Source organism: Episyrphus balteatus, chromosome 2, assembly GCF_945859705.1.
Source record: "Episyrphus balteatus chromosome 2, idEpiBalt1.1, whole genome shotgun sequence".
Taxonomy (NCBI): Eukaryota; Metazoa; Arthropoda; class Insecta; order Diptera; family Syrphidae; genus Episyrphus; species Episyrphus balteatus.
In genome coordinates, this window is record NC_079135.1 from 14764193 (window position 1) to 14788477 (window position 24285).

Sequence of the window (24285 nt, forward strand, 5' to 3'; positions counted from 1 at the left end):
TAGTATCCATTTATTTTTTTTTTCTTCAACCAAAAACAAAAAAAAAGAAAAGAAACTTTTTTTTACTTCCTCTTCACAGGTTATTTATTTACTTGATGGGATTATTTTTGCGTCTTTGTTCGGTTGGTCTTTGTTGTTGTTGTGTGAGTCTTTATTATTTGTTTTTCTTCTTATGCGTACCTTAGAGTTTCTTTTTCCGGGAATACGACTTAAGCCATGTCCTTGTCCATAGAACAATAAGTTTTTGACTTCTCCAGGACTGGTTGCGTGGGTGAGGATATAGGGAGACATATTGTGTCCTGGGGTGGTAAAACCCAACCAAAGTGAAATAGATTTTGTGCATGACAAGGCTAAGAGAATATACATTTTTAAGGGTAGATTATTATATTTTCGGTCGAGTCGAATGCGAGTCAAGTTGAGTTGAGTCTCAAATCGACGAACGACCAACAAAGTAATGTTACAGAAAAATAAGCAGCAGCTTGCTGCTCTATTAGACGTGTATATAATAGGAATGACGAGGGTGTAAATACCGTCAATTGGCGCTCACAAGAGAGAGTTAAGGGAAGAATGTTATTGGTGGGTTATATTCGTATAATATTTCGTATTTCCAAATGTGGTGGCAAATTGCTTAGGATACAATATTATTTATTTTTATGATTCCATAAACGGAATTTTACGTGCAAGGAATGAGATGAGATGGTTTTGGTTTCAATATTTTTGTTGTTTTTTTCAAATAAAAAGAAATACTTTCCCTGTTTTTGTTTGTTAGTGTATTGGTGTGCAATAATAATACGTCAATAACGGTTATTATGGGCTTTCAAATACAGAGAATTGTGCGTTAAAATATAATTTGAATTGGTTTTCAATTCCAATACAAAATTATATGATGATGGGGGTGTAAAGATATACCGAAAAATATATAATTAAAAGAAAGTTAGACGTCATCTGGCGGAGCAGATTGATTTAATTTGTTAGAAATGTGTAAGTATGGGAAGTTTTGGAATCTTACTCTTAAAAGGGCTATAATTGAAATATATTGGTTGGAATTAGAGGGGAGATTATGTTTTTTTTTTTTGCATAATGTCATTTTAAGATTAAAATTTGAATTTTGATTCTTGTAAAAAGGAATTAAAATTTTGATAGACAGGTGTTTTATTAAGGGATTTGATTGTAATAGATTGCGTTTAAAGAGCGATTGGATGAATTGGTTTTTAATGATTTAAAGTTTATATCTTTTGGCCAAAGGTTTCACGTTGGGCGCCAATTTTGTTTATTCATTATTTTATAAAACTCAATTGGATTAATTCTTTTTTCTCAATATTAAAAGAGCATTTAGCTGGTGAGTAAAACCCATCTTCTCCAATCAAGGATCAAAAAATTGCATTACTCTACTCTTTTTATATAAAAAAAAACGAACATAAAGTATATTTCAATATTGTTTTGTTGGATGCCATAATTACCTTATAGGTAGCGAAAATTAAATGTTAATTAGTAGGTACATATTAAATCTATAAGAAAAATGTAAAAGTTTCTTTTTAAAATAACGAAAACACCTTTTTTTTAAATTTAAACAAAGTAAACCATTTGATTTTTTGTATAACAAATTATTGTTAAAGCTGTTTTTTAAAAAAAAAAACTATTTTTTTGTTAGTATAAAAATTTTCAAACATTTCAACAAAAAAAAAAATGGTATTCCAATTTGAAGAAAATATAAAAAAAATTAAAAATAAAATAAAATTTAAGGTCTATAGTTTCAAAAATATTGATATAAAAATTTTGATTTTCTGAATCCGATTTTTTTTTTATTTCTCTCAATTTGCTTACGAGAACGTCACTCATCAAGAAAACGGTTCTATGGCATGTAATTATGTCAAAAGTAGGACCTTATTTTCCACAGTGCATACATTTAAAAAAAATCAAAATCGTTAAAGCTCTGTTTTTGACCATAATTTTGGCCCAAAAAAATCTAGTTTCCTCTATAGGGAATAACCCAAAACTACAGTACTTAAGGCTGCAGCTTAAGATAGAGGCAGGCAGACAGACAGAAAAACAGACATCACAGACCATAGAATGAATTCCAGGACCAACTTTTTTTTCGCACTCTCTAAAAAATATCTTCTAAACTCTCTTACAAAAATCAAAATCGCAATTTTATAAAAGTCTTGCAACATGTTTTATTCTAAAAATTTATTTATACACGAACAAACCTATAAGAAACTTTTATTTAATAATAATAAGCCTGATTACACATTAAATTATGTAACGATTAACTCGTGGCAAAATAGCCCATCCGTTTCTACTTAAAATACATTTAATTTCAAATATTCCATTTCCACAACAAGCATCAAAATAATGCCAAAGTAATTAATTAAAACCACATTATTTCAATATTATATTCTCTGATAGACCCCTCTCTTGCACAGCGGCAAGCAACGCCTCGTAAATTAGGTACGTAATCTGAATTTTTCTCTACCCGCTCTCCCCAACAATGCCATCATGACGACCGACGTCATCATTAGACACAGTTCTATACAACAATTTTGTACTTACTGTTTTGTACTATTAAGGTGACCATACCAATTTTTTTTTAATGTTTCTTTTAGAAAAAAAAAAATAATAATAATCCATTAAAAAGTTAGGCATTTGACCGGTATTTACAAAAGTATGTTCATGTGTTCCATTATATCTTCCAAAATAATTCTTGAAATTTGGAAAATGAGATATCGTTGGAAGCGTCTTGTTTATCCGCTAGTTATGCGATATTACAATGAATTAAAAATTAATTAATTAAAAACTTTTTTTTTTATAAATATGGTCACCCCAAATCAATGCCGTGTTGTGCTCCTTCCTAAGCTCGTATTTTGTTAGCCAAACACTTGTGTAATTTATATTATTTTCATGGGACGATGAAAACAGCATCAGGCCAAGGCAAAAATCGTACCTCTAAATGCGTAAAGCTTTCAGCTTGTCAAGAATATTATACGAATGATGATGATGATGGTGATATATAAATATATAACCGAGTGGTGTTGGCGGCGGTGGTAGTAAATTTTGTCCTTGCAAAAAAAAGCAAAGAAAAATATAAACGGTGATGATGGAGGCATTTTGAGATGAAAACGGCACAAGGAGAGGTCCTTTAAGAGCATTAAATCAGCCGGAAAATCGCAATAAAAAAGTATATATTGGGCGGCATCTGGATATGACGTATTTTAATCATAAGAAAGAAATAATGATTTTATGCCCGTTGGCCGGGCCCATGAAGTGTTCCTTTTCGAACCGAATATTATGGTCCTTTCATCCATATACACACCATAACTAGGTACATAGGATTTTTCCTTATTTAGCCATTCTTCATTTTTTTTCCTGTCGTCATATTTCTTTTATTTTTTTTTTATTCGTTCGTTCTATTTTTTTTTTATTCATCTTTATGATTTCTCGAAATCCTATTCAAATCCACAATGGAACACAACGAGTTTTTAGGACATTTTAGGCTGACACAGAGGATTTATATAATATTTCTTTCTTTGTTCCTTGTAAATGGGAACGCCTCAAAGGATACGATTCAATTTTTATTTTTTTTATTTTTGAAAAAATGATTTACAACTTTTTAAGATTGTCAAGTGAGATTTACAGATTCACAGACAAAAAAAAAAGTTATTTCAACCAAATAATCTGTATAATAGTACCGATTTCTTGTTTTAAAAATAAGAAAAACAAAATTAATGGAAACAAAATGGCTGAAGATAGCTTTCAGACAAAAGTACCAATTTTCTTTTTAGTTTTTTTTTTTGTTTGTAATAAAATTGCCAAATGAGCGAATAAGGATGCATTATCATCCAGTTCAATGGTTTTCAGATTCACATTAAAAGGATGAAGATGGAAGGAAAAGCGCAGGATAAAAAAAAAATAATAAAAATAAAAATAAAGTGGAAGCAAATTGCGATTCAAATTCAATTTCTGCTCCTGACATTTAGTTAAATTGAAACCTTTTAAAGCAGTCAGTGGTGGTGGTATTATATATAAAAGTATTATTTATGTATATAACAACGCTTGTTCTTTTTTTTTGTATTAATTTTTTTTTTCGTAGAGCAAAAAAATATTATGTCTGTTTTCGCTAGAAAGATATGAATAATTTATTCTATCTCAAGAATTTTTTTTTTTGCAAAAAGAACGTTAGAGAGAAAAACCCTGCTGGGTTTGTTATTTTTTTTTTTTTAGTAATTTAGTACTTATAGACATTTCTAGGAAATTATGTTTTGTTAATTTTTAGTAAAATAAAATTTTGTATTCAAAGAGTTTTAGTGCATGTTTTTGAGTTGAGGATAAAAAAGTATTATGAATTTCGTAAAGCTCTAAGGCAATTTTTTTTTTCCTTAATCAAATTTAAATCGAAAAGTTTTACTATGGCTTAGAAAAGGATTTTCAAATATTTCATTAATATTTTGAATCTACAGTTGGTCATCAATGCAATTGAATTTAGAAATTTCAGATGGAAAAATCGCTGAAAACTTTGGAAGTGAAAATTATGAAAATGGCGCCCAATATGAGATTAAAGAAAAAAAATCTCACTCTACTTGTTGTTATAAAAGTTCAAAAAATGCATTTCATCAATTTTAAGTTACCAAAAAAGTCTTAATGTTTCGTATTAATTTTTAATCGATTTTATTTAATTCTATTAATTTTTTAAAAAATGGCGCCCAAGGTGGAATTTTTTTTTTTTTAGCTTTTTAAGCTTCTCTAACAAAAATATATGAATGATAGTGCCAGGTCATATGAAATATTGCCGCTGATTTCTTTCAGAAAAAATATATGTCTTTTCCTTTAAACCATTAAATGGCGCCCAAATTTGTTATTTTTTTACTTCAGTGAAAATATTCACAGAGATTGAACTCTCCGAATATTAAAATTTAGAGTCTGTTATATTTATAGCGCCCAACATGAGTGAAAAAAAAACGGCATGAAAATGTAGTAATTCACTTTATGCAATTTTTTTAAACTTGCTTAGTTACATGTTGTTAGGAAAAGTTCTAGAACATCAGCTAACCAACTTATGGGTACGTACATCAGCCTTTCTTGTTCAAAATAATAATCGTTTTTGCAATTGCAATTTTTTTTAATTTAACCCGGGACAATTAATTTGTTTTTTAACTTCCACAATTATACAAGGCCTTTGATGATTAGACCTTAACTATCTACTTAAAATAAACTTGGATTACTGCAGCCTCATGTAAGTGGCACCCAACGTAAAATAAAAATTGGATGAACTACAGAGAATCAATCACTACGGTCTTACTATTTTAGAACAATATGCAAGGATTATTGTTGGTTTTCCAAATTGGCGCCCAACGTAGAACCTTTTTTTATTTTTTTTAAGTTAAAAAAAAATTCTTGAACTTCAGAGAAAAAATTTGAAATATTACAGCTTAAATAATTTAGAAAAACATGATCACTTTTATGAAATGGCGCCCAACGGAGCTACTTAAAAGACCTGCCAAATATTAAATCTGTGTTTAAAATTAAAAATTCTTTCATTGATTTCCCACAACTTTCATTTTGTTTTATTTTTATTTTACATAAAAACATTTCATTCATTCCATTCTTACAAAAAATTACAAAATTAAATTAGATTATCTTAAAAAAATTAAATTAATTTAAATATTAATATATTTTTTGTTTTTAAATTCAAATTATACAGTCATGAAGATAAAATTATAAAAAAAAGACAAATTTTCTTACAACCTTATTATAACACATCAAATCGTTGTGATATTTTTTTTTTATATATAAAATTAATGATTTTATTAAACTTAAAAAAAAAAAGACCTGCAACAAAAAATGACTTTGACTACAGTTTGAGCATTTTCTGAAAAAATGCAATGCATGTTTGTTTTTACTAATGGGGTGTCCTCTAACATTGATGACTAGTGAATAATTAAATATTTAAAAAATAATAACATATTATATGAGTTAAATATAATACAATTTATAACGAACTAATGAAATGAAATAAAAATTTTTTAAAATAAATTTTGTTGAATGGAAAAAAATAATAATAGCGCCATGATAGATTGTGTGTATTTTGTGTAATGATGGATGAATTATAAAATCTTAAAAAAAAATATTTTGTTTTTGTTCTCCATTTGGCTTAAGTTTAAGAAAAAAAATAATTAAATTTTTCTTTATTTTGTTTAAAATTTATTGTTTATACCTATCTAAATAAAGTTGATGGTGAGAATTTGTTTTTAAGATAAATTATCATTGCCTAAATCACATTTTTTTATTTGTTTGTTTGTTGTTTTTTTTTTTTTTTTACTGCTATTGGTATACATTTTTTATTTTTTAGCTTAAATTAATTAATCTATTTAAAATTATTTTAAAAAAAATTATAATAAAAAAAAACATCATTATGACGCTAATTGATTTTTTTCTTCTTCAACCACACTTGGTGATTGTTTTAATAATGAATAATGATCACGTTGATGATGCGCTTGCATTATTTTGTGCTGATGTGTCGATATGAAACTGCTGCCACGTCGTATAGAACGACGACCCATTTCGAGTATTTCCAATGTTGGATCACGGGCAAATACGAAATTCTGATAGGCACGAACGAATATGAATACAATGGCTAATGATCCTGAGATAATCATAAAGTAGGCTGCTAGTGGAATCATAAATGGTGCAAACACTGTTGCCAAATAAATCCAACGGCGAATTGAGGGGGTTAATTCGGAGATTCCCTAAAAGAAATCACAAATTAGAAAATCCAAATTTGTTTGTTCGTGGTTTACTTACCTCTTCCAACCACATGACAGGAAACATAAAATCACGGAAATTTCGCACAGGGTAAATATTTTTAGCTTGCGTTACCTTCAAATTTAACTGAATTCGTACTTTACCTTCAAGTGGAACACCGAGTTTCTGTAAAAAAAAAATAACAAAAAAATATTCAATACAAGATTCTTTTATAGAAAAATGAAGTAAAACATATGTTTATCTTAAGTGGCGCCCAATGTAGGACTTTTTGTTTTTTTTTATTACAGCTATTCTAGCAAACATAATTAAGAACAACAATGGAATAATTCATGAAGCCTAAAGCCTATTTTAAAAACAAAATGGCGCCCAACGCAGGATTGAAATAAAAATTTGCTTTCTTCTCGTTATGATAAAGTTGTATAAAATGTAGTAAATCAATAAACAAATATCACAATCATACTATTTCAGATTGAACTTGATCTTTTTCATTTAATTTTATTAGTGCCTTAAATGGCGCCCAACGCTGTATTTTTAAAATTATTTTTTACCAAGAAACAAAAAAACATTTAATTTAATTACTTAAAGACCGAAGTTGAAGAGATTTTTTAAGAGATTGTTAAAAAAAAGAACGAGTTGTATATCAGTTAATTATTTTAAGATGGCGCCCAACGTGAGATTTTCTTCTTATTGTTTAATTTTTGTAATAAAATTGATTGAGCAAGCATGAAACTTCTTACAAAATATGTAACATGATTTTTTATTGAAAATTAATGTATTATTTAGCAAATGATTTTTAAATGGCGCCCAACGCGAGAATTTTTTTTTGATTTATTTTAACTTACTGGTTGAATTTTAAAATACGTTTCATGTTCAGTTTGATTTGGTTGCAATCCCTCTACCGATTCCAGAAAATCCGGATGCGATTGATAGAAATGTGGATTTGATATATAAACCGGAGCTCCATATTGACATGGACTTATGTTTTGCAATCCTTTTTCTGGTTCATAATCATCAGCATCGAAGCATATATTTTCAGGATTTTTTACAGAATCTCCATAGGCATTTTCTGGTAATCGATATAAATCGGCATCAATTCCTATTTGCAAAAGGTTAACAAAAAATAATAAGACATTTTTCTACAACAAAAAACTCTTCTGAAGGCTTACCATCTTTTTCAACACCTTCACTATATTGCAAAGGAATCACTCTGCACAAATCCTTATCATAAATGTAGACGGTATCAGCTTTGGTGATATCTCGAGGGGGGAAAAATGATCCCTCTGATCCTGTTATGCTAACGCATGGTTTTTCACGCCATGTTGGCAAATGATCAAGTCCATTTAGACGAGAAATATAACCGAATTCATCCATTCCAGTGTGGCCAGTTTTGATTGTTGAGATTTCTTCAAGTGTACCATTGCGCTAATGAATAAAAAAAAACATTATTTAGTTTATAATAAATTATTGAAAACATAAAATTATTTTACGTTACGTTGCGTTACGTTTAAATTACTTAACGTTACGTTACGAAGCATTACAAAACTATTTCGTAAAATAAATGTATAAAACTTTTACCAGAGATATTGCAATTACTAAATTATTTTATACCTTACGTTGCGTTGCGTTGCGTTTCTTCATACAATTTACGTTATTTCAAATAACCTTACGAAACTTAACATTGCAAATTTATTTTGTAAAATTAATATATGCCTATATATCGTACCTTCAATCAGAATAATGAAATCATATATATTTAATCGTTACGTTTGCTTACGTTAAAAATAATTTTACGTTAAGTTACGTTACGAAAATTTATAGGTATTTCAAATTTTGTTTGTATAACAAAAGTAAATTAATGAATATGACAATTTTTCGATGTATCATAACGTAACGTCACATACATTTGCGTAATGTAATAAAAAATACTTTAAGACTATAGGAAAAAAATGCTATACTCACTCCAATGAGAAGTCCCATTCTTGCCATTGGACGCATGTGTCTCGGATAAAATCTATGCGCTAAACTAACCAATGCATCATCATATCCAAATACTAATTGATCAGCTGTCACACTTATAAATGGCTCAAACTTAGCAGCTGTAAGTACCATTGAAATTGTTTTTGATAGAAAATATCCTAATTTTGGACTCAAACTTGTAAGCGTCTATTAAAAAAAAAAATAAAAAACATTATAATTATTAAAAGTAAAAAATGACAAATCTGTCACATAGATTTTAAAATACAAAAATAAAAACTTACCAATAAAGGAATGTTTGGTGTAATAATTTTTGTATTTTTATCAATACTCAGTTCAGGAACAAATTGTAAAATTTTCTTATGCTGATATGACACTGTAAAATTGTCATAAAAGTTGACATTTACCTTTTCCATGTCTTCCCTAAATGATGTAAAATAAAATACATGTTAATACATTTAATAAAGTCTAACAAAACTGACACATAAATTGACACTTAAAGTGTCAAAACCAGACGGTGTATTGATACATTAGTATGCATCACTTAGATGAATGATGAGACGATATAAATGACAATACAACAATTTATTAATGGTTAAGATCACCTTGCTATGATGATGATGATTTAAAGCAAACCGAAAAAGACTTGAACTTTTAACCTGACTCTATCTCGCGTATATTGCATTCCGAAACGTATATTTACTTCACTTAATTGCCGCATGAGGTAGTGGCGTATGACACATAATGTGAAATTTATGTTGAAAGTGTCATAAACCTCTTGAGAGTGCATGTTGAATGTCAAGATCAAATAAATATTAACTAACATATTTTTTGAAGCTTCCTTTTGGGCTCTTGCAAGTTTTGGTATGTGCCAAAACATAATTAACATTTTTATTGAAGTGAGGAGTTGCTATAGAAGCTCACAAAAACCTTTTTAACTCCACAGCAAGTTGTGTGTCAGTTAAGAAAGACACATACGCATTATGCGCACCCAAAGTTAGTATCAACTAACAACAAACGATTGAAATATACCACATTAAGGCGAAGCAACGGATTTTGACCTTTTGGTTCAGTGTAAGCTTCGCCTAAATGGCTTTGAGGTGTTATGAAATTTGATGGAGTGGGAGCGTTTAGTTTTATTGCTTCCTTAATGTTATGGATGGTTTTTGGTAATTTTAAGAGTCCGTCAAACGTCAAGATTTGGAGATATAATGTTGTCGAATTTGGTTAAATACCTTAAATTTTTTTCGGTGCGTTTTGAAAATATGTCAAAAAATTGGAAATAATTAAAACGTTAAATGTTTTTTGTTAGAAAATTTGTTCTTGATTCGCTGAGTTCATTATAAACTTTGCGAAAAAAATATTTCATTTCAACTTAGCGAATCCGTGTTTAGACTAAAAATATTCAAAATTTCTACCCATTATTTTTTTGTTGTTGTTGTTGTTGATTGAAATAATTAATTTTCTTATGTTTGTAATTATGATTATGTGTGAATTCATGAAACCGCACATTCTTTTGATATGCCTTTGTACCAAGTAGGTACTAAACTTACCTGTAAACAAATGGTCCGACTTCTTGAAGTCTTGGTTTCTCACCATTTAAGAAACCATTCGGATTGGTTACATTATATATGTAAACTCTTGTTAATCGAACTACACCTGGCCTTTGCCAGTAATGAAAACTTAATGTATCATTCCATAATCGTAAATTCTATAATCAAGGTTATATAAATTAAAAAATAAATTAATGTTAATAAATTAAATTTTAAAAATCAATAAGGATGAAGGGATATTTACCTTTAATATAAAATAATCTAACCATGGTATTGTTGATAACACTATACCTAATATTAATGTAACTATTCCAATAATTATCACAGCAAGTCTATCTGAAAATAAAAAAAAAAAAATACACAAAATAAACAAATTAATAAAAAAAAATATGTATTTTTTTGAACTAATGTTGATATTGATTTGACCTTAAAAATTTTTTGGGTTTATTTTTATTATAAAAAAAAAATATTCGCGTGTCAAACGAAAAATGATAAAGAATATCTTTAAGAGAATGAAATTGTCTACAAAACAAGCCATCCAGCTGATTTGTTAGTTGATTAAACTTTATTTTATAGATGCAAAGTCCACTTAAAATTGTATTATTAAACTGGAAGATTAAAAATAGAAAAAAAATTCATATTCAAGGTAGAACCTTGACCTAGATTAACTTAAAGTTCAATAAACTTAAAAGCATAATGAATGGCTAATTTTTAAGATAATTTCATTTTCTTACGATTTTTCTTTGCTTTTTTGTGTCAGTAAAATGAGGCTGAGTTCTTTAATAAAATTTGAAATCAAAAGCACTAACGATTTTAATGCAATCTAAGCTTGTTGAACTTGAAATGATAATTCAAATTCTGAATCTTACATGGGACAAGAAAAAAAAACCACAAATTAAAAAAAATTTGTTTTCATAATAGATAATATAGGATAAGCAAATCAAAAGTTTTCAAGATATTTCAAGAAATTCTCTTTGTACCGCGGCACATACAACCTCAAAAAGTTGTGTTTTTAATATTAAAAATTATATTTTTTAGTGAACTGATCTAAAAGACGAAAATGTTAAACATACACCACAGTGAACGCAAAAGTTTAAATATTAATAAAATGCACGACTAAGTCTCAAAAGAAATGCATTTCGTGATTTCATATTTATAAGACTGATGATCCGAAATAATGAAAATATAATTATTTTTTTCATTTTTCTTCCAAAAATTTTCTTAAAATTTGTGTGGAAAATCATGAACGAGTTAACGAAATAACCAAAAATTTGCTAAATTTCTACAAAAGAGAAAAAAAAGTTTTTATTGGAATATACTTTAAACCTTATAACACCCATATGAATGGCTTTTTTAATTTTTAACTGTCATCAAAATCAATAAATTAAATTTTAACCTAATCATACTTTGACCGTTTAATATTATTCTTATCTGTTCAAAAAATAATTATTATGCCGACTATACTAGCTTCGCTAAATTTTCATAAATTTAAGATTTATTGACTGAACAATTTAAATATCTCTTTTGGCTTGGAAATAAATATTATTTTGGAATATTTTTTTATGCAAAAGCATTTGACGAAGCTAGATAATGACAGCTAAAAAAAATCGTTTTGTTGGCCCTAATTCCAGTGCTCTACAAAATTTGATAGGTCTCATCCCTTGTATATATTTTGTATCTTTTTTCACACAGTTTAATTAGATATTTTTTTTTTTTCATTTTCTAAATTTTTCAATTAAGGAAATGTAACCGAATTGCTAATTCAATTTTTATCATATTTTTTAAAAATTATTATTAAAATTATTTTTTTATTTGCAAGCATTTTTAAATTTTCTTATGATTATTAAAAGAAAATTGTTATTTTTTTTTAAGTTATTATAAATTAATACATTTTAAAAGAATTCAATATTGCGTTTTTGGAAAATTAATTTCTAAAAAAACAAAATAAACAATGCAAACATTTTTTTATTTATATTGATTTGACGAATTCGGTCATGAGAAAAAAAAAACGTTACAATGAAATTATTAGCGTTATTAATTATTAAAAAAAAATTTTTTCATTAATAACAATTTTTTCAAAATTTTTAGAAGGTGTGTTGAGAAAATTAAACTTTTCCAAAGTGGAAAAGTATCGTTAGGAATTATCTTTTTTTTTTTTTGCAACAAAAATTACTCCTGTTCAAAACATTGCATACCAAGTCAATCGACTAATCCGTATAAAATACTGAAGCTGTTTTAAACTTCATATTTAAAGTAGTCTTATTCAAAAAAAGCTTTGACATGCTTTGGCTAACAAAACAGATATTTCTAACAAAGGCGTATCAAGAAAAAAATTAAAAATTTTAAATCAATCATGTAAAAAGCAATTTTAAGCGATACGCTACTTTATCTTCAAAATCTTATTTTCTTAATATCTCACTTATTTTTAACAGTTTCTTTAACACTTATGTGAAAAGAATGTTCTTTAATTCTAGATTTAAATAAAATTAAAAAAACAAAACATTTCAACTTAGTTTTCACTTGGAAATTATTATGATTATTTGCTACTTTTTCCAAGAATTCATAGTTGCCTAAATTGAATTGTTTCGATTGACTTTCTGATACAATTTTTGTTTAACTTTGTACCTACGTCAATTATTATTTATATGAATATGTATTTTTTTTTTTTTGAACATTTTTCAGCAATAAAAGACAATGAAGACGTTGTCCAATTATATTCATCACGCAGCACAAAAAATCATGATAATGCTTAATTTGCAAACGGAAATCGCACACTTTTTAATGCAAGACCATTTATGTGTCTTAAATTGAATTAGTTCTTTTTTATTGATTTTTTGCTGACAACTTAAAGAAAGAATAAAGCAAAGAATAATGTTTTCCAATTAAATGAACGACTGCAATATGTAAAACAAAATATATTTTTAGGCCAATAAAGGCGGGCAGGTAGATATTTTTTGTTAAGGTTTCACGAATATCTAAAAGCTTTTGTTGATTTTTAACTGGGCACACAAATTGTTTGAATAGTGTTTTTCAAACAATTTTTAAAATCGAATTTACAACAAAAAATTCCAAAAACAACAATCACGACTGTCTTTAACTTTCACACCTTACTTAATAATGTCCTTCAAATTTCACACGATTAATGTCACTTTAAGTCTCCTTGTCATTCTACCCCTTTTCTTAAATTTCCAAAATTCACTGCCGCAACCTTGAACTGCATCATCCTATATCAATATCAATATCACTTGTCATTTAGCTGTCTTGAGGTTTTTCATTTTAATTATATTCATGACTCAAGTTACTGCTGCTGACATATTTTTAAAATTTAAAACTATTTTCATTTGACACTTCAATTCAAATCATATACATAAACTTTTTTATGGATAATAAAGGGCTTTTTTTTTGCAATGCAATTAGTTGAAGTGTCCAAAGATCAATCAAGTCATGGCAGTTTAAAAATCTGGTGGACCATAAATTATGTTAATTCACATTTACACTCTTTATTGTGATCGCTCACGTCTCTTAAGGTGATTATTCATTCACTTGTTGCTTTTGTGTCTTTTTTGTTGTATGTCCAATTCACACGCGTGCTTAAAAAGATAAATTTGGGAAGGTTTATCTTTAGAGTTAAATCTCGGTCTAGGTCAACTAACCGGCCGGCTTTTAGGGAAAAATTAAAAAAAAAAAATAACTTCCACAAAATAACATACAAAATAGATAAAAAAAAAACTCTAAAGACTAACAAACACACCTGCATTATCCAAACTTCGGACAATTGAAAACATTTCAATGTATTCACAATAACGGCAATGATGCACTTTGCATCCACATGGTGCTACATTGTTTTTACGACGCGGCGTTGTAATGCGACGTATATACGAATGCCGCCGAACTATTTCCTCTTTGATTGTTAAAGTCATTATGTCAGGAAATGCAATTACAATTAGAAAAACAATTTCAAAGGACAACACATTATTGTCTTCGATATAATTTGAATGGTTGCAGTTTATCCTTGAGATAGTCTTGTACGTGCCTATACAGAAATTGAACAACAAGAAAACAATATTGTTTCAATTGTTTTAATGTTCGATAAATAATTAATAAATAAATTGGTTGTTACCGGTGACTTATCGCTACGTTTATCGCATAGAAATGAGTTGTGGACTGAATGAATTATGGAAAAAAATGCATTAAAAATGACAGGTGAATATGGACATAAGGAAAAGAATTTTATTAATATTGGCAGAAATTGCAGAGTTTAATTTTTGTTTTTTATATTTGTATTGTTTTTATTGTAATTGAAGTTCAACACCGTTCAAATAAAATGTAAAAGACAGCAAAACAAATTGGAAACGTCGGCACAAAGAAACGAAGTGTGTTTAATGGGAAATTGAATGTTTTGTTTTGGTTTCATATAAATACTTTTTTTTTTTTTTTGGTTTTAAGAATTCATACAAAATGAAAGATAAGATATTGATCAAATATCAAAAATATATGCTCTTATATGTAAAATTCCCAAATTTATACATATTATTGCGTATATGCGTATTATAAAAATAAAATTTGATTATTTACGAGAAACTAAAATTATTATAAAATGAGATAATTTTAATTTTGTTTTTTTTTATGACTTTGATAAAACTTTAAATAAGACATAGTTATATTTTCCAATAGAATTTTTAACTTATCACTGAATTGTGGCACGCACTAGAAAAAAATGAAAATATGTGGTAGTTAAAAATATAAGACCATTGGTAAAATTGTAAAACTCACTTCATTTGCTTTCAGCTGTTGATATACCACAAATTTTTCTTTGATTTTTCTTCAGTCTAAGTACTTCCAGTAGATACATAAGTTTTTGTATTTTACTTATTTTTACAAGTATATACCATTTATTTTATTTGTTTTTCTTCAAAACTTTGCACACAAGGTCCTACTTTTTAAATTAATTGTTTGATTTTCTGATTTTTTCATAAAAGACTCCATCGATTTTGAAGAAAATGTCTAAACTCAGTTTTTTCTGGCACATCATAAAAATAAAACTTAGCAAAATGTGCAAAAAATACGTTTTTGGATTTTTGTAGCAAAATCAGTTCAATAAATTTTTATGAAATTTGTGCCTCTTAATAATCTGTTAATAATTCCATATCATTTTTGTTTAATTTTTAGAAAATTTACTCCAAAATTCGTTGTTAGGGTTTTTTGTGATTTGGGAAAATTGAATTCTTTGGGGGCGGTAGGTATTTGCCATAAATAACAAAAATGAAAAGTTTATTTTTGTCGAAATAGGCTCTTACAAAAGGCTCTCCAATTTTAAAGTTAAAAAATAATTTCCAAACAAATATTTTTTTATTAAAAATATACAATATGTTATTTTGTTTATATTTTCAATTTATTTTAAAAGAAATTAAAAAATAATATAAAATTTCTTGTATGTCATTAATTTTTACCGACTTCCAAAATGGAGGAGGTATTCAGGTTTTTGGAATTAATTTTTTTGGACCAAAAATAACGGTACTTGTCATATACCGATTTTAGTAAAATTGAAATATCTCAAAAACGGCTAAAACGATTTTGTTTAAAAAATTCAAATGTTAGTTTTAAGCAAAGCTCTATCTTCTTATGAAAAATTTTTATTTTGAAAATCATTATTAACGATACCTGCCATAGAACCGTTTTTTTCAAATCCGATTATATCCGAAACTGTTTATTCGATTTCAACGAAACTTTTTGTGAAGAAGCATTTACATAATTTAAATATAAGCCAAAAATAAAATTTCCAAAAAAATAATTTTTGGATTTTTAAAAAAAAATTGAAATTTTTTTTTTTTTGAAAAATCAAATTTTTGAAAACGAGACATTGAATTTTTTTGAAATTTTGTTTTTAGATGTTGATTAGTGATTTCTACAAAACGCATACCAATTTTATTTTAAAACTTTTTTTCCAAAAAATTATTTATAAAAAATTAGTTTTTTAAAAAACGGCTCTAACGATTTTGAAATTTTTTTTTCTAAAAATGCATCTTAATATATCAATCAAAACTGCATAGGGGACTTGTTTTGGAGGGCAATTTAATTTCAGATTTTATTTTATTTTTGTTTTTAAAACGAATTTTATTTTTTTTCCAAATTTCTATATAAAAAGTCTTAAAAATTTAAGCAACTTTAACTCTAAGAGCAAGTTCGTGTGACCCAGTCGTGCATTTTATTTTTAATTTTTAGAGCTTTTTTTTTATAAAAACAAACATTTCCATATTTGGTCACATCGCAAGTACCATTCATTTTGGTCTTTAGAAGACAAGATAGTCTTTTACTTATACAACTTTCATTTATAACGACTCAGTTTTTAGCAAGATAATATTTTAAAGCTCTAAAGGAACGAATATAAGAATTTGTAAACTAATTTTTTTGCATATGAAAAAGTTTTTAAATCATTAATTTATTAGGCATAAAATAATTTTTTCTGAGTAATTTTATTTTCGCTTGCCTTTTATCATTTTTTATGACGTTTTCGATTGGCTCTTCGGAAGCGTCTGAAATCACTCAGAAAATGACAGAAAAACGCTTCTCAGAAGAGAAGAGTGAATCCTTGAGTGAAACCAATCGAAAACGACATTAAAATATTTGAAAATTAGGTAGAAATATTGTGTTGTTCCTTCAAGAATGAGCTAGTTTTTTTTTTATTTTAAATTTTATTAAAGCTTGAGAGGTTTTTGGGTAGGTAAGTTGAAAACTAACAGAATTTTTTTTTCAAATATTCTAATCTTAAATGTTTATGTAATGTTAATTCGTTAGCTGAATATACAAATTGTTGAGTTGTTTTATTTATTTCCTTGGGTTGTTTTTTCTGCAACTTAAAGAAAATAAGTTAGAAATTCTTAGAGTAAACAGTTCTAATTTTGTTTCTATTTTTAAATTGTTGTTCAAACAAGATAAATCCTGCTCACATTAAAACATAAAAGCTTACTTCATAATCAATTTAATTGAAAGTAAAATTCAATATCAATATAAAAATTTTAAATATACCCTCTCTTCGAATCTATAACCTCCCTTTCAGAAACAAAAAATTCATGCCTAACTTCTTATAGTATTTGCAACAAAACGTGATATCAAATAAACTTTAACTACACACACTCACTAAGCTCACACCTAAACAACAAAAATTTTTGGCAACAAAAATAGCAGCTTATTCAACTTAGCACAAAAATCTTGTTCGTTTGGAATGATTTTAGTTGTATACTAAGTTGTTTCTGCCAAGCTGCAACTTAAACCATGATAAATCTGCTAGCTCCAAAGTCCTATATGTGTGTTATAAAGTGTGATCACTGTGCTATGTGGTTTTTTTTTTTGCTTTGCTACACAGAACCACTCTTTGTCCACCATATACCCGACTCTATCATCATGATCGTCATCGAGGCAATAAAATATGCTAGAGAGGAATTACATAACTATTCGGCGAGTCTACCAAGAAGAAAAGGGGGGGCTATAAGCCATCATCAGCATGACGATTGCACTACGAAGATTTACTTTTCATTTAGCAGCTGTACTTTTTTTCTTTCTTCATCTTCTTGCTTCTATGAACCGAAAAAAACTTATAGCTTGTTTAAGCTGGCTTTTGTAATTCTCGTTTACACTACTTCTACCACAATTCCCTACCCTTAAAAGCCAAATCTTTGCCAACTGCAATTGCATCTTCAAGCTCAAATAGCTTGAACAGAAACAAATTATTAATAAGTAATTGTGTTAAGTAGTACGGTTAGTGAAATTTTGTTGTCATAAAGTTCAGTGTTTACTCAGACGTAAGACCAGGCCAAAGATCAATCAGCTCGTAGAGTCTAACTCAGTTTCTTTTCAGCCATGAAAAGATGACATTTTTACACAATTTTATTTTTAAATATTTTTTGTCGTTGTTGTTGTTAATTTTAATTTCGTCATTCAGATGTAGTTTTGTAAATTCTACTAGACAATAACTTTTGATAAGCATTTTTAAGCTTTTTGTGTTGTCTTGATTTTTTTTGTATTTCAAGTCTGCAATAGAAAATGGGTTTGGTTAGATTGTGTTTGACTGCGTAGATGACGATTTTACTGTCTTCGAATGTCCTAAATGCTTACCACGCCATGACAAGACAGTGGAGTCATACCATAATTAAATTGTATCAGCTTAAATCGCATGCGATGTAACATTTTTGTCATCAATGTAAATGGCAATTTAAATGAACACAAAAGATGGAGCATTGATATCATCGGTTTGTAAAGACTTGACTGTCATGAAGATGGAGACAATTTAAGTTGGTTGAACGTGGGGTATTGAAGTGAATTTTTTGATGTTGTTGTTTTACACATGTATAACCTTGATAGATATGTATGTTCGCTAATCGTATCTTAGCGTTTGAGATTTTTTGTTATAGAAAATAATAGTACGCATACACCACAGTGACCTGTAAATCGTTTGATTTGTTACTTGAACGAACTGCCTAGGAATTTTTTTTTTTAAATAAACTAAAACTGTATTCATGTTCAAAATTCAATATAGTGGGTTAAAAAAAAAAAACACCAACTTTTGACAACTCAGATGTACCTTTCTTTCGGGTTGGGTACGATTGACCGCATTTTAAAATCTTGTTCTTAAAATCTCGCATCTTAAAATATCGCATTATGAAATCTTTTATATCGAAATCTCGCAATTTCAAAATCTCGCTTACCAAAAACTCGCAAGATTAAAATCTCGCAAACTAAAATCTCGCATTTTATAATCTTGCATTGAAATAAAATATTTATTAATTCGCGCGCGCGAATTAATAAATATTTTATTTCAATGCGAGATTATAAACCTGCATGATATTACTAGCTTAGCAAAGCCCAGAACCTCCCCCTTCTGTTTTTTCGTTTTGTTTCGAAGAGAATAATAGAAAAGGAAAAGGTTTTTTCACTGCGAGGCGCCTATGTCAGTTCTTTATAGTGTTCAAGGTCAACTGTTGGATGTTGGATTCAAAAGTACTTAATGCATCTGAATTTGTTTTATTCGACCTTTTCTCTTAATTTAATCTGCTCCAAAAAACCAATTTAAATTTAAGGTACCTTACGCTCAAAACTTATTCTTATTAGATGCGAGATTTTGATATAGCAAGAATTTAATTAACTTGCGAGATTTTTTCTAAAGTGCGAGATTTTAGTTTGCAGGATTTTGAAAATGTGAGATTTTGTTATGTGAGATGTTTAAAATGCGAAGTTTTGCTTTGCGTGATTTTTTCAAAAATGCGAGATTTCGTTATAAGAGATTTTAGTTTGCGATCAATCGTACCGCTCCCCTTTCTTTCTGTAGTAATTTCGGACTTTCAAGACAGAAAATGTACGATTTTATCTTAAAAGACAGGCTTTTCACTTTTCGATAATCCAATAAGAAATTAAGTAAAAATAAAACTCATATAAAATTGAAGTACCTAAGCAATCAGGAAGCTAATAGATATGTTAATAACTAAATTGACACATGATATCTTCATATGTTTTTTTAAACTCTTTTTAAATGAGTCATAAATCACTGCACAATGTAAACTGCACACAAGACACAACATATCGTATAGATTATTTTCTCAAGTTTTGCTTTTATTGTGCAGTCAACACGCGCATCAAAAGCACTGCTATTGTATTTCGGTAAACAAACGTCATTCTGTTGAAAATTCTAAATGAATCCAAACGAGTGTCGTCGTCGTCGTAGTCATCGTCTACTGAGAGTAAGTAATGTAGTAATTAAGATTCTTTTTTGTAACAATATCTATTAACATTTTAAAAGATACACATCATTCAATTCAGTCTAAATTCCGAAAGAATGCTATGGAAAATTCCATTTGTTTTAATTTTTTTTTTTTTTTGAATTTTAATAAAACAGGTAAAAAGATTCTTAAAGGAGGATAAAATCATAGTAAAACCAAATATATTTATCTGTCAGCTGTGAAATCCAAAAAAAAAAGTGTATTTTAAAACATTGTAAGCTAACGACCTTGCTCACAGTTGTCACTCGAACAGAATCTTAAATGTAATTAAAGGAAAACTTTCAAGGCTGTATATTTCCGCAAAAAAAAACCTGAATCTATTATGACGTTGAATCTCATCCGAAGTAAAAAAAAAGTATACAAAAAAAAGGTATATTTCTGCACTTTGGTACTTCATCTCTGTCTCAGGCAAGAACAAGTCAAATAAAAATATAAATACATTTATGTCAATTTAAGTTAAATGGTTACACGACCAACCGAATGGTGGCGTTAAGCCAATGGGTGGTATTTAAGTTATTCGCGAGATCAGTCTGGAAAAAAAACCTGATAAAATCTCAGCTTGAAAAATCTCATTAACTGAATAGTTTTTTTGTGAGATCCATTGGACGGATGGATGCGAAGCTTGACTTTAATTTACTCAATGAATTAAGGTTCAATGGGAAAATATGAAGTCTGTCTGTCCAATTAGGGTTCTTACCTTTAGACTCGGGACATCAAAACGAGACGGTAATTATAATATTTTTTGCTTAATCTTTTATGGCTATCAATGTCTGTAGGAATAGATTTGTAAATAATAGTCATCGCAGGATATAAAAAATATTTTTTAGAGAATTGAATAAATTATAAATATTCATAGGCTTCGTTATTTTTTATAAATTTTTTCTGCATTTTATAACTAAGAAGAAAGAAATAAGAAAAAAAAAAAAAAAAAACACAAACACACAACAATCAAAATCTGAACACATATTAAATTTGAGCTTGACGGCTGGCCGACGATTTATCAATAATTATTTTGTTATTGTTGATCCAATTCAAGTCCAGTTCAAGTCATATCAGACCAGGCAAAAATTGTTATGGACAAACCAGTATAAATTCAAACGGAAGAAACCTTAAACTCTTAGCTACCGATTGTCTGTCTTTCTTGTTTTATTTTTGCAATCGATTTTAGTCCAAGAACTAGATACTTGAAATTTTAAATACATCCTAGAATTGCAATACAATTACAATGAAATGTTACTAGTTGAGAAACTATTGAAAACTAATTTACAACCAATTTCGACTAAAATGTGAAATTGATTAAAAACGAATTTTAAAAATATTTTAAACTTAGTTTCCGATTCAGATATTATTTTTAAAGTTTTTTTTTCAGCTTATAGCTAACTATGAGTTTAAAAAAAAAAATATTTTTAAGTTATAAAACGTGGCATAATTGAATTAAGCTGTTGTTCGTAATTTCCTGCTGTATGTTAAGTTGTTTTTAATGGAAAAAATATGATATTACAAATAATTAGGCAGGTACCTCTGTTCAACAAATAATTAAAAATAAAATGTTTATTTTTAATTGAAAAGAATACCTACAATTCTAAATAAGTACCTACAAAATTTAAAATAATTATTTTTTCTCATGTTCTTAGACTCTTAAAGTATAAATGGATGTAAAAAAGTAGAACTCAATGAAAACCTTTGTAAAATAAGTTTAGAATAATTAAAATATTTGTTTTAATTGTCTAAGACAAAAAACTATATTTTATGCACCTTTATTGGCTTAATTTAGAAAAATCTTATGTTTGTGTTAGTGAGAGTGGGAACATCATTGCAATACATGGATTTAAGAACGTACCAACAAACGTGTCTGACAAAATGAAAAAAAAAAAAAATACCAGAGATCGAGAGTAATCTTCATTTTTTTAGTAATTCTTTATGTTAAAGATTTACGAATTCTTGAAATTTTTATTTACTGGAGAAAACTATGTAAAAAATGTATCAATGAATAAAAAATTTATCATAATAATGATAAAATAAAATGCAAGACTGGATAGCACGCACTTACGAGTAGGTACTCTTATGGTTAAAATTGGTAAGAATTTTAAATCTTTTTAAATATTTCATAAAAGAATTATTTTATTATTAATTTTATAAGAAATGTAAAAAAAAGTATTAAACTCTGATTTTAAAATTACTAAAAAACATTTTGGTTCTTATATCCAAATGAAGTATGCCATTCGATTGCTTATAATACAAAATGATAAAGAATTTTTGATTTTTTTTTCTTATTGGAGCCGTTTTTTTGGCATACAGTTTCAAAAAAATTAAATATTTTTTAAAAATCCAAAATTAGTTTATTTTTTTAATTTTTAAATAAATTAAGGTTACTAACCCGATAGGACCAGATTTTATATAGTTTGATATCGAAAACGTATAACTACTGACAAACCAAGAACAACAACCACTTTTGATCTGTCGGGCAGAGTTACCCTTGCAGTGTCAAAGTAACCCCGTTTTACGGTACGCAAAAAATTAGTATTTTTCGTTATGAGAGACAAAATTATATTTGTTGTAAAGAAATGAGTTTTCAAGATTTTCTTTTTTTCTTCGAGTACGTGGCTTTCAAGTTTTTTTCCTGACAGTTTTGTGTTAGACATTCAAGGTCGAAAATTAAGGTTTAACTAAAATGAAAATAACTACCTATAGAATTTGATTTTACTGGGTTTTAAAGATCTTGTTTTGTGGGAAAGATTTTTTACATATTTTCTAATGAAACATATTCTATTAATGAAACAAAAAAAATTCCAATACATTTGAAGCAGTGGTTTTTTTTATAAACTTTGGAGGCATAGCCATTTCTTGACGAGTTATACAATACTTGGACTTGCTGCCAACTTTATTTTAGAAGTTTTCGGCTTAAAAATAGCGACTAGAACAAGCATTTAAATAAAATTTAAGCAAGAAACTATTCATATTGAATTAAAAAACATTATATTTTTTTTAATGTCCAATTCGTTCTGAAATCTGCATTAATTATAAATAGTGCTTTTAGAACAACTTCACTATCAATTTAAAAAAAAAAAATTAAAGAAAACGTCACTAAACTTGCAGTATAAAATTAAAATTATCAACAATTGAATATTTAAATTTTTTTTTAACCAAATTTAAATCGTTTAGAAGATTTTGGTATTCTACTTAGAAGTCATTAAAAATCAGGTTTTTGTGATATAACAACATCAAAATGCGTTTTTATCTCAAAATCTTTTAGATAAAAGAAGTTTTTCTCGTTGATTATAGGAATACTAATTTTTTTTTAAATATGAAAAGTACTGTATAAGACAAGAAGATAATAAAACAATTCTGAATTAAAAAAAAAAACCATTAAGCTCGGTTTTATATATTTCGAAAACACCAATAATTCTATAATTATTTTTTACAACCACTCATTCATTACCAAAGAACCTCATTACCCCGCTCCTTAATTCTCAATCATTCTGACAGAAAATATCACTTTTTTTCTAGAAACATACATACACATATATTTTCCATATCAATACATTCTCTGCATTGAGTATTTTTATAATTAATCAATACGTCCATTCCGCCAAAAAAAAAAAACAACTTTGAATCGGAATTCGATTTAAGAAATCAGCACCCCACAAAACGAACGCTAGTACGCCGCTTTGCACAGCTGAACAAATGAGCCACCACTCTTTGGCCATGAAGTGATGCAGTATTATACTTGTATATCTATATAAGATATCTCTATCCTCTATTCTATATTCACTAAAAAAAAAACTAACTACGATTAACCATTGACTAAAAGAAAATGCTACTACTTTATTCCATGCCATGGCTATAAGCGCTCAAGCCAATACCATCGCAGCTACCACCATCCAGCCACCAGTATTCACCAAGTAAACAGGCAAATAACTTCAATAGTACTTATTGCAAAATATCAAAACAAACTGATTTCAAACCGCGGCGTGAATATGTACATACCTCGTGCTAATACAACAACAACAAATACACTAAGAAGGTAGATGCATTTTTTCTGACCAGATGCTGTTGCACTTCTATATTTGAGACAAAATCCAAAAGTTTAAGATAAAAACCGGACTCTTCTACAAGCGAATGACCGAACTGTGTAGATTCGCTTCACCACCAGAATTGGCCATTACACCATTACCAAAGATGGCGGTGCTGGTGGCGCGACAATATGCTACAGATTTTGGCACAAATGTCCG

General features: G+C 27.9%; 1 protein-coding gene across 2 annotated transcripts in view; it reads right to left on the reverse strand.

The window, feature by feature from the left end:
• Positions 1 to 5867: 5867 nt before the first annotated feature.
• LOC129909392 (lysosome membrane protein 2) overlaps positions 5868 to 24285 on the reverse strand; it is a 42268-nt gene continuing 23850 nt past the window's right edge. Inside the window, exons 1-9 of one of the 2 annotated variants that reach the window (XM_055986477.1) lie at positions 14035 to 14439; positions 10528 to 10619; positions 10284 to 10441; positions 9015 to 9153; positions 8716 to 8919; positions 7923 to 8178; positions 7599 to 7852; positions 6796 to 6921; positions 5868 to 6740 (exon numbers count right to left, since the gene is read on the reverse strand). In XM_055986477.1, the coding sequence (XP_055842452.1) occupies positions 6405 to 6740; positions 6796 to 6921; positions 7599 to 7852; positions 7923 to 8178; positions 8716 to 8919; positions 9015 to 9153; positions 10284 to 10441; positions 10528 to 10619; positions 14035 to 14203 (1734 nt within the window). In that variant the 5' untranslated portion in view covers positions 14204 to 14439 and the 3' untranslated portion in view covers positions 5868 to 6404. Of the gene's footprint in view, positions 6741 to 6795; positions 6922 to 7598; positions 7853 to 7922; positions 8179 to 8715; positions 8920 to 9014; positions 9154 to 10283; positions 10442 to 10527; positions 10620 to 14034; positions 14440 to 24285 lie in introns of those variants that run through there. The other variant, XM_055986478.1, reaches the window with a different exon arrangement.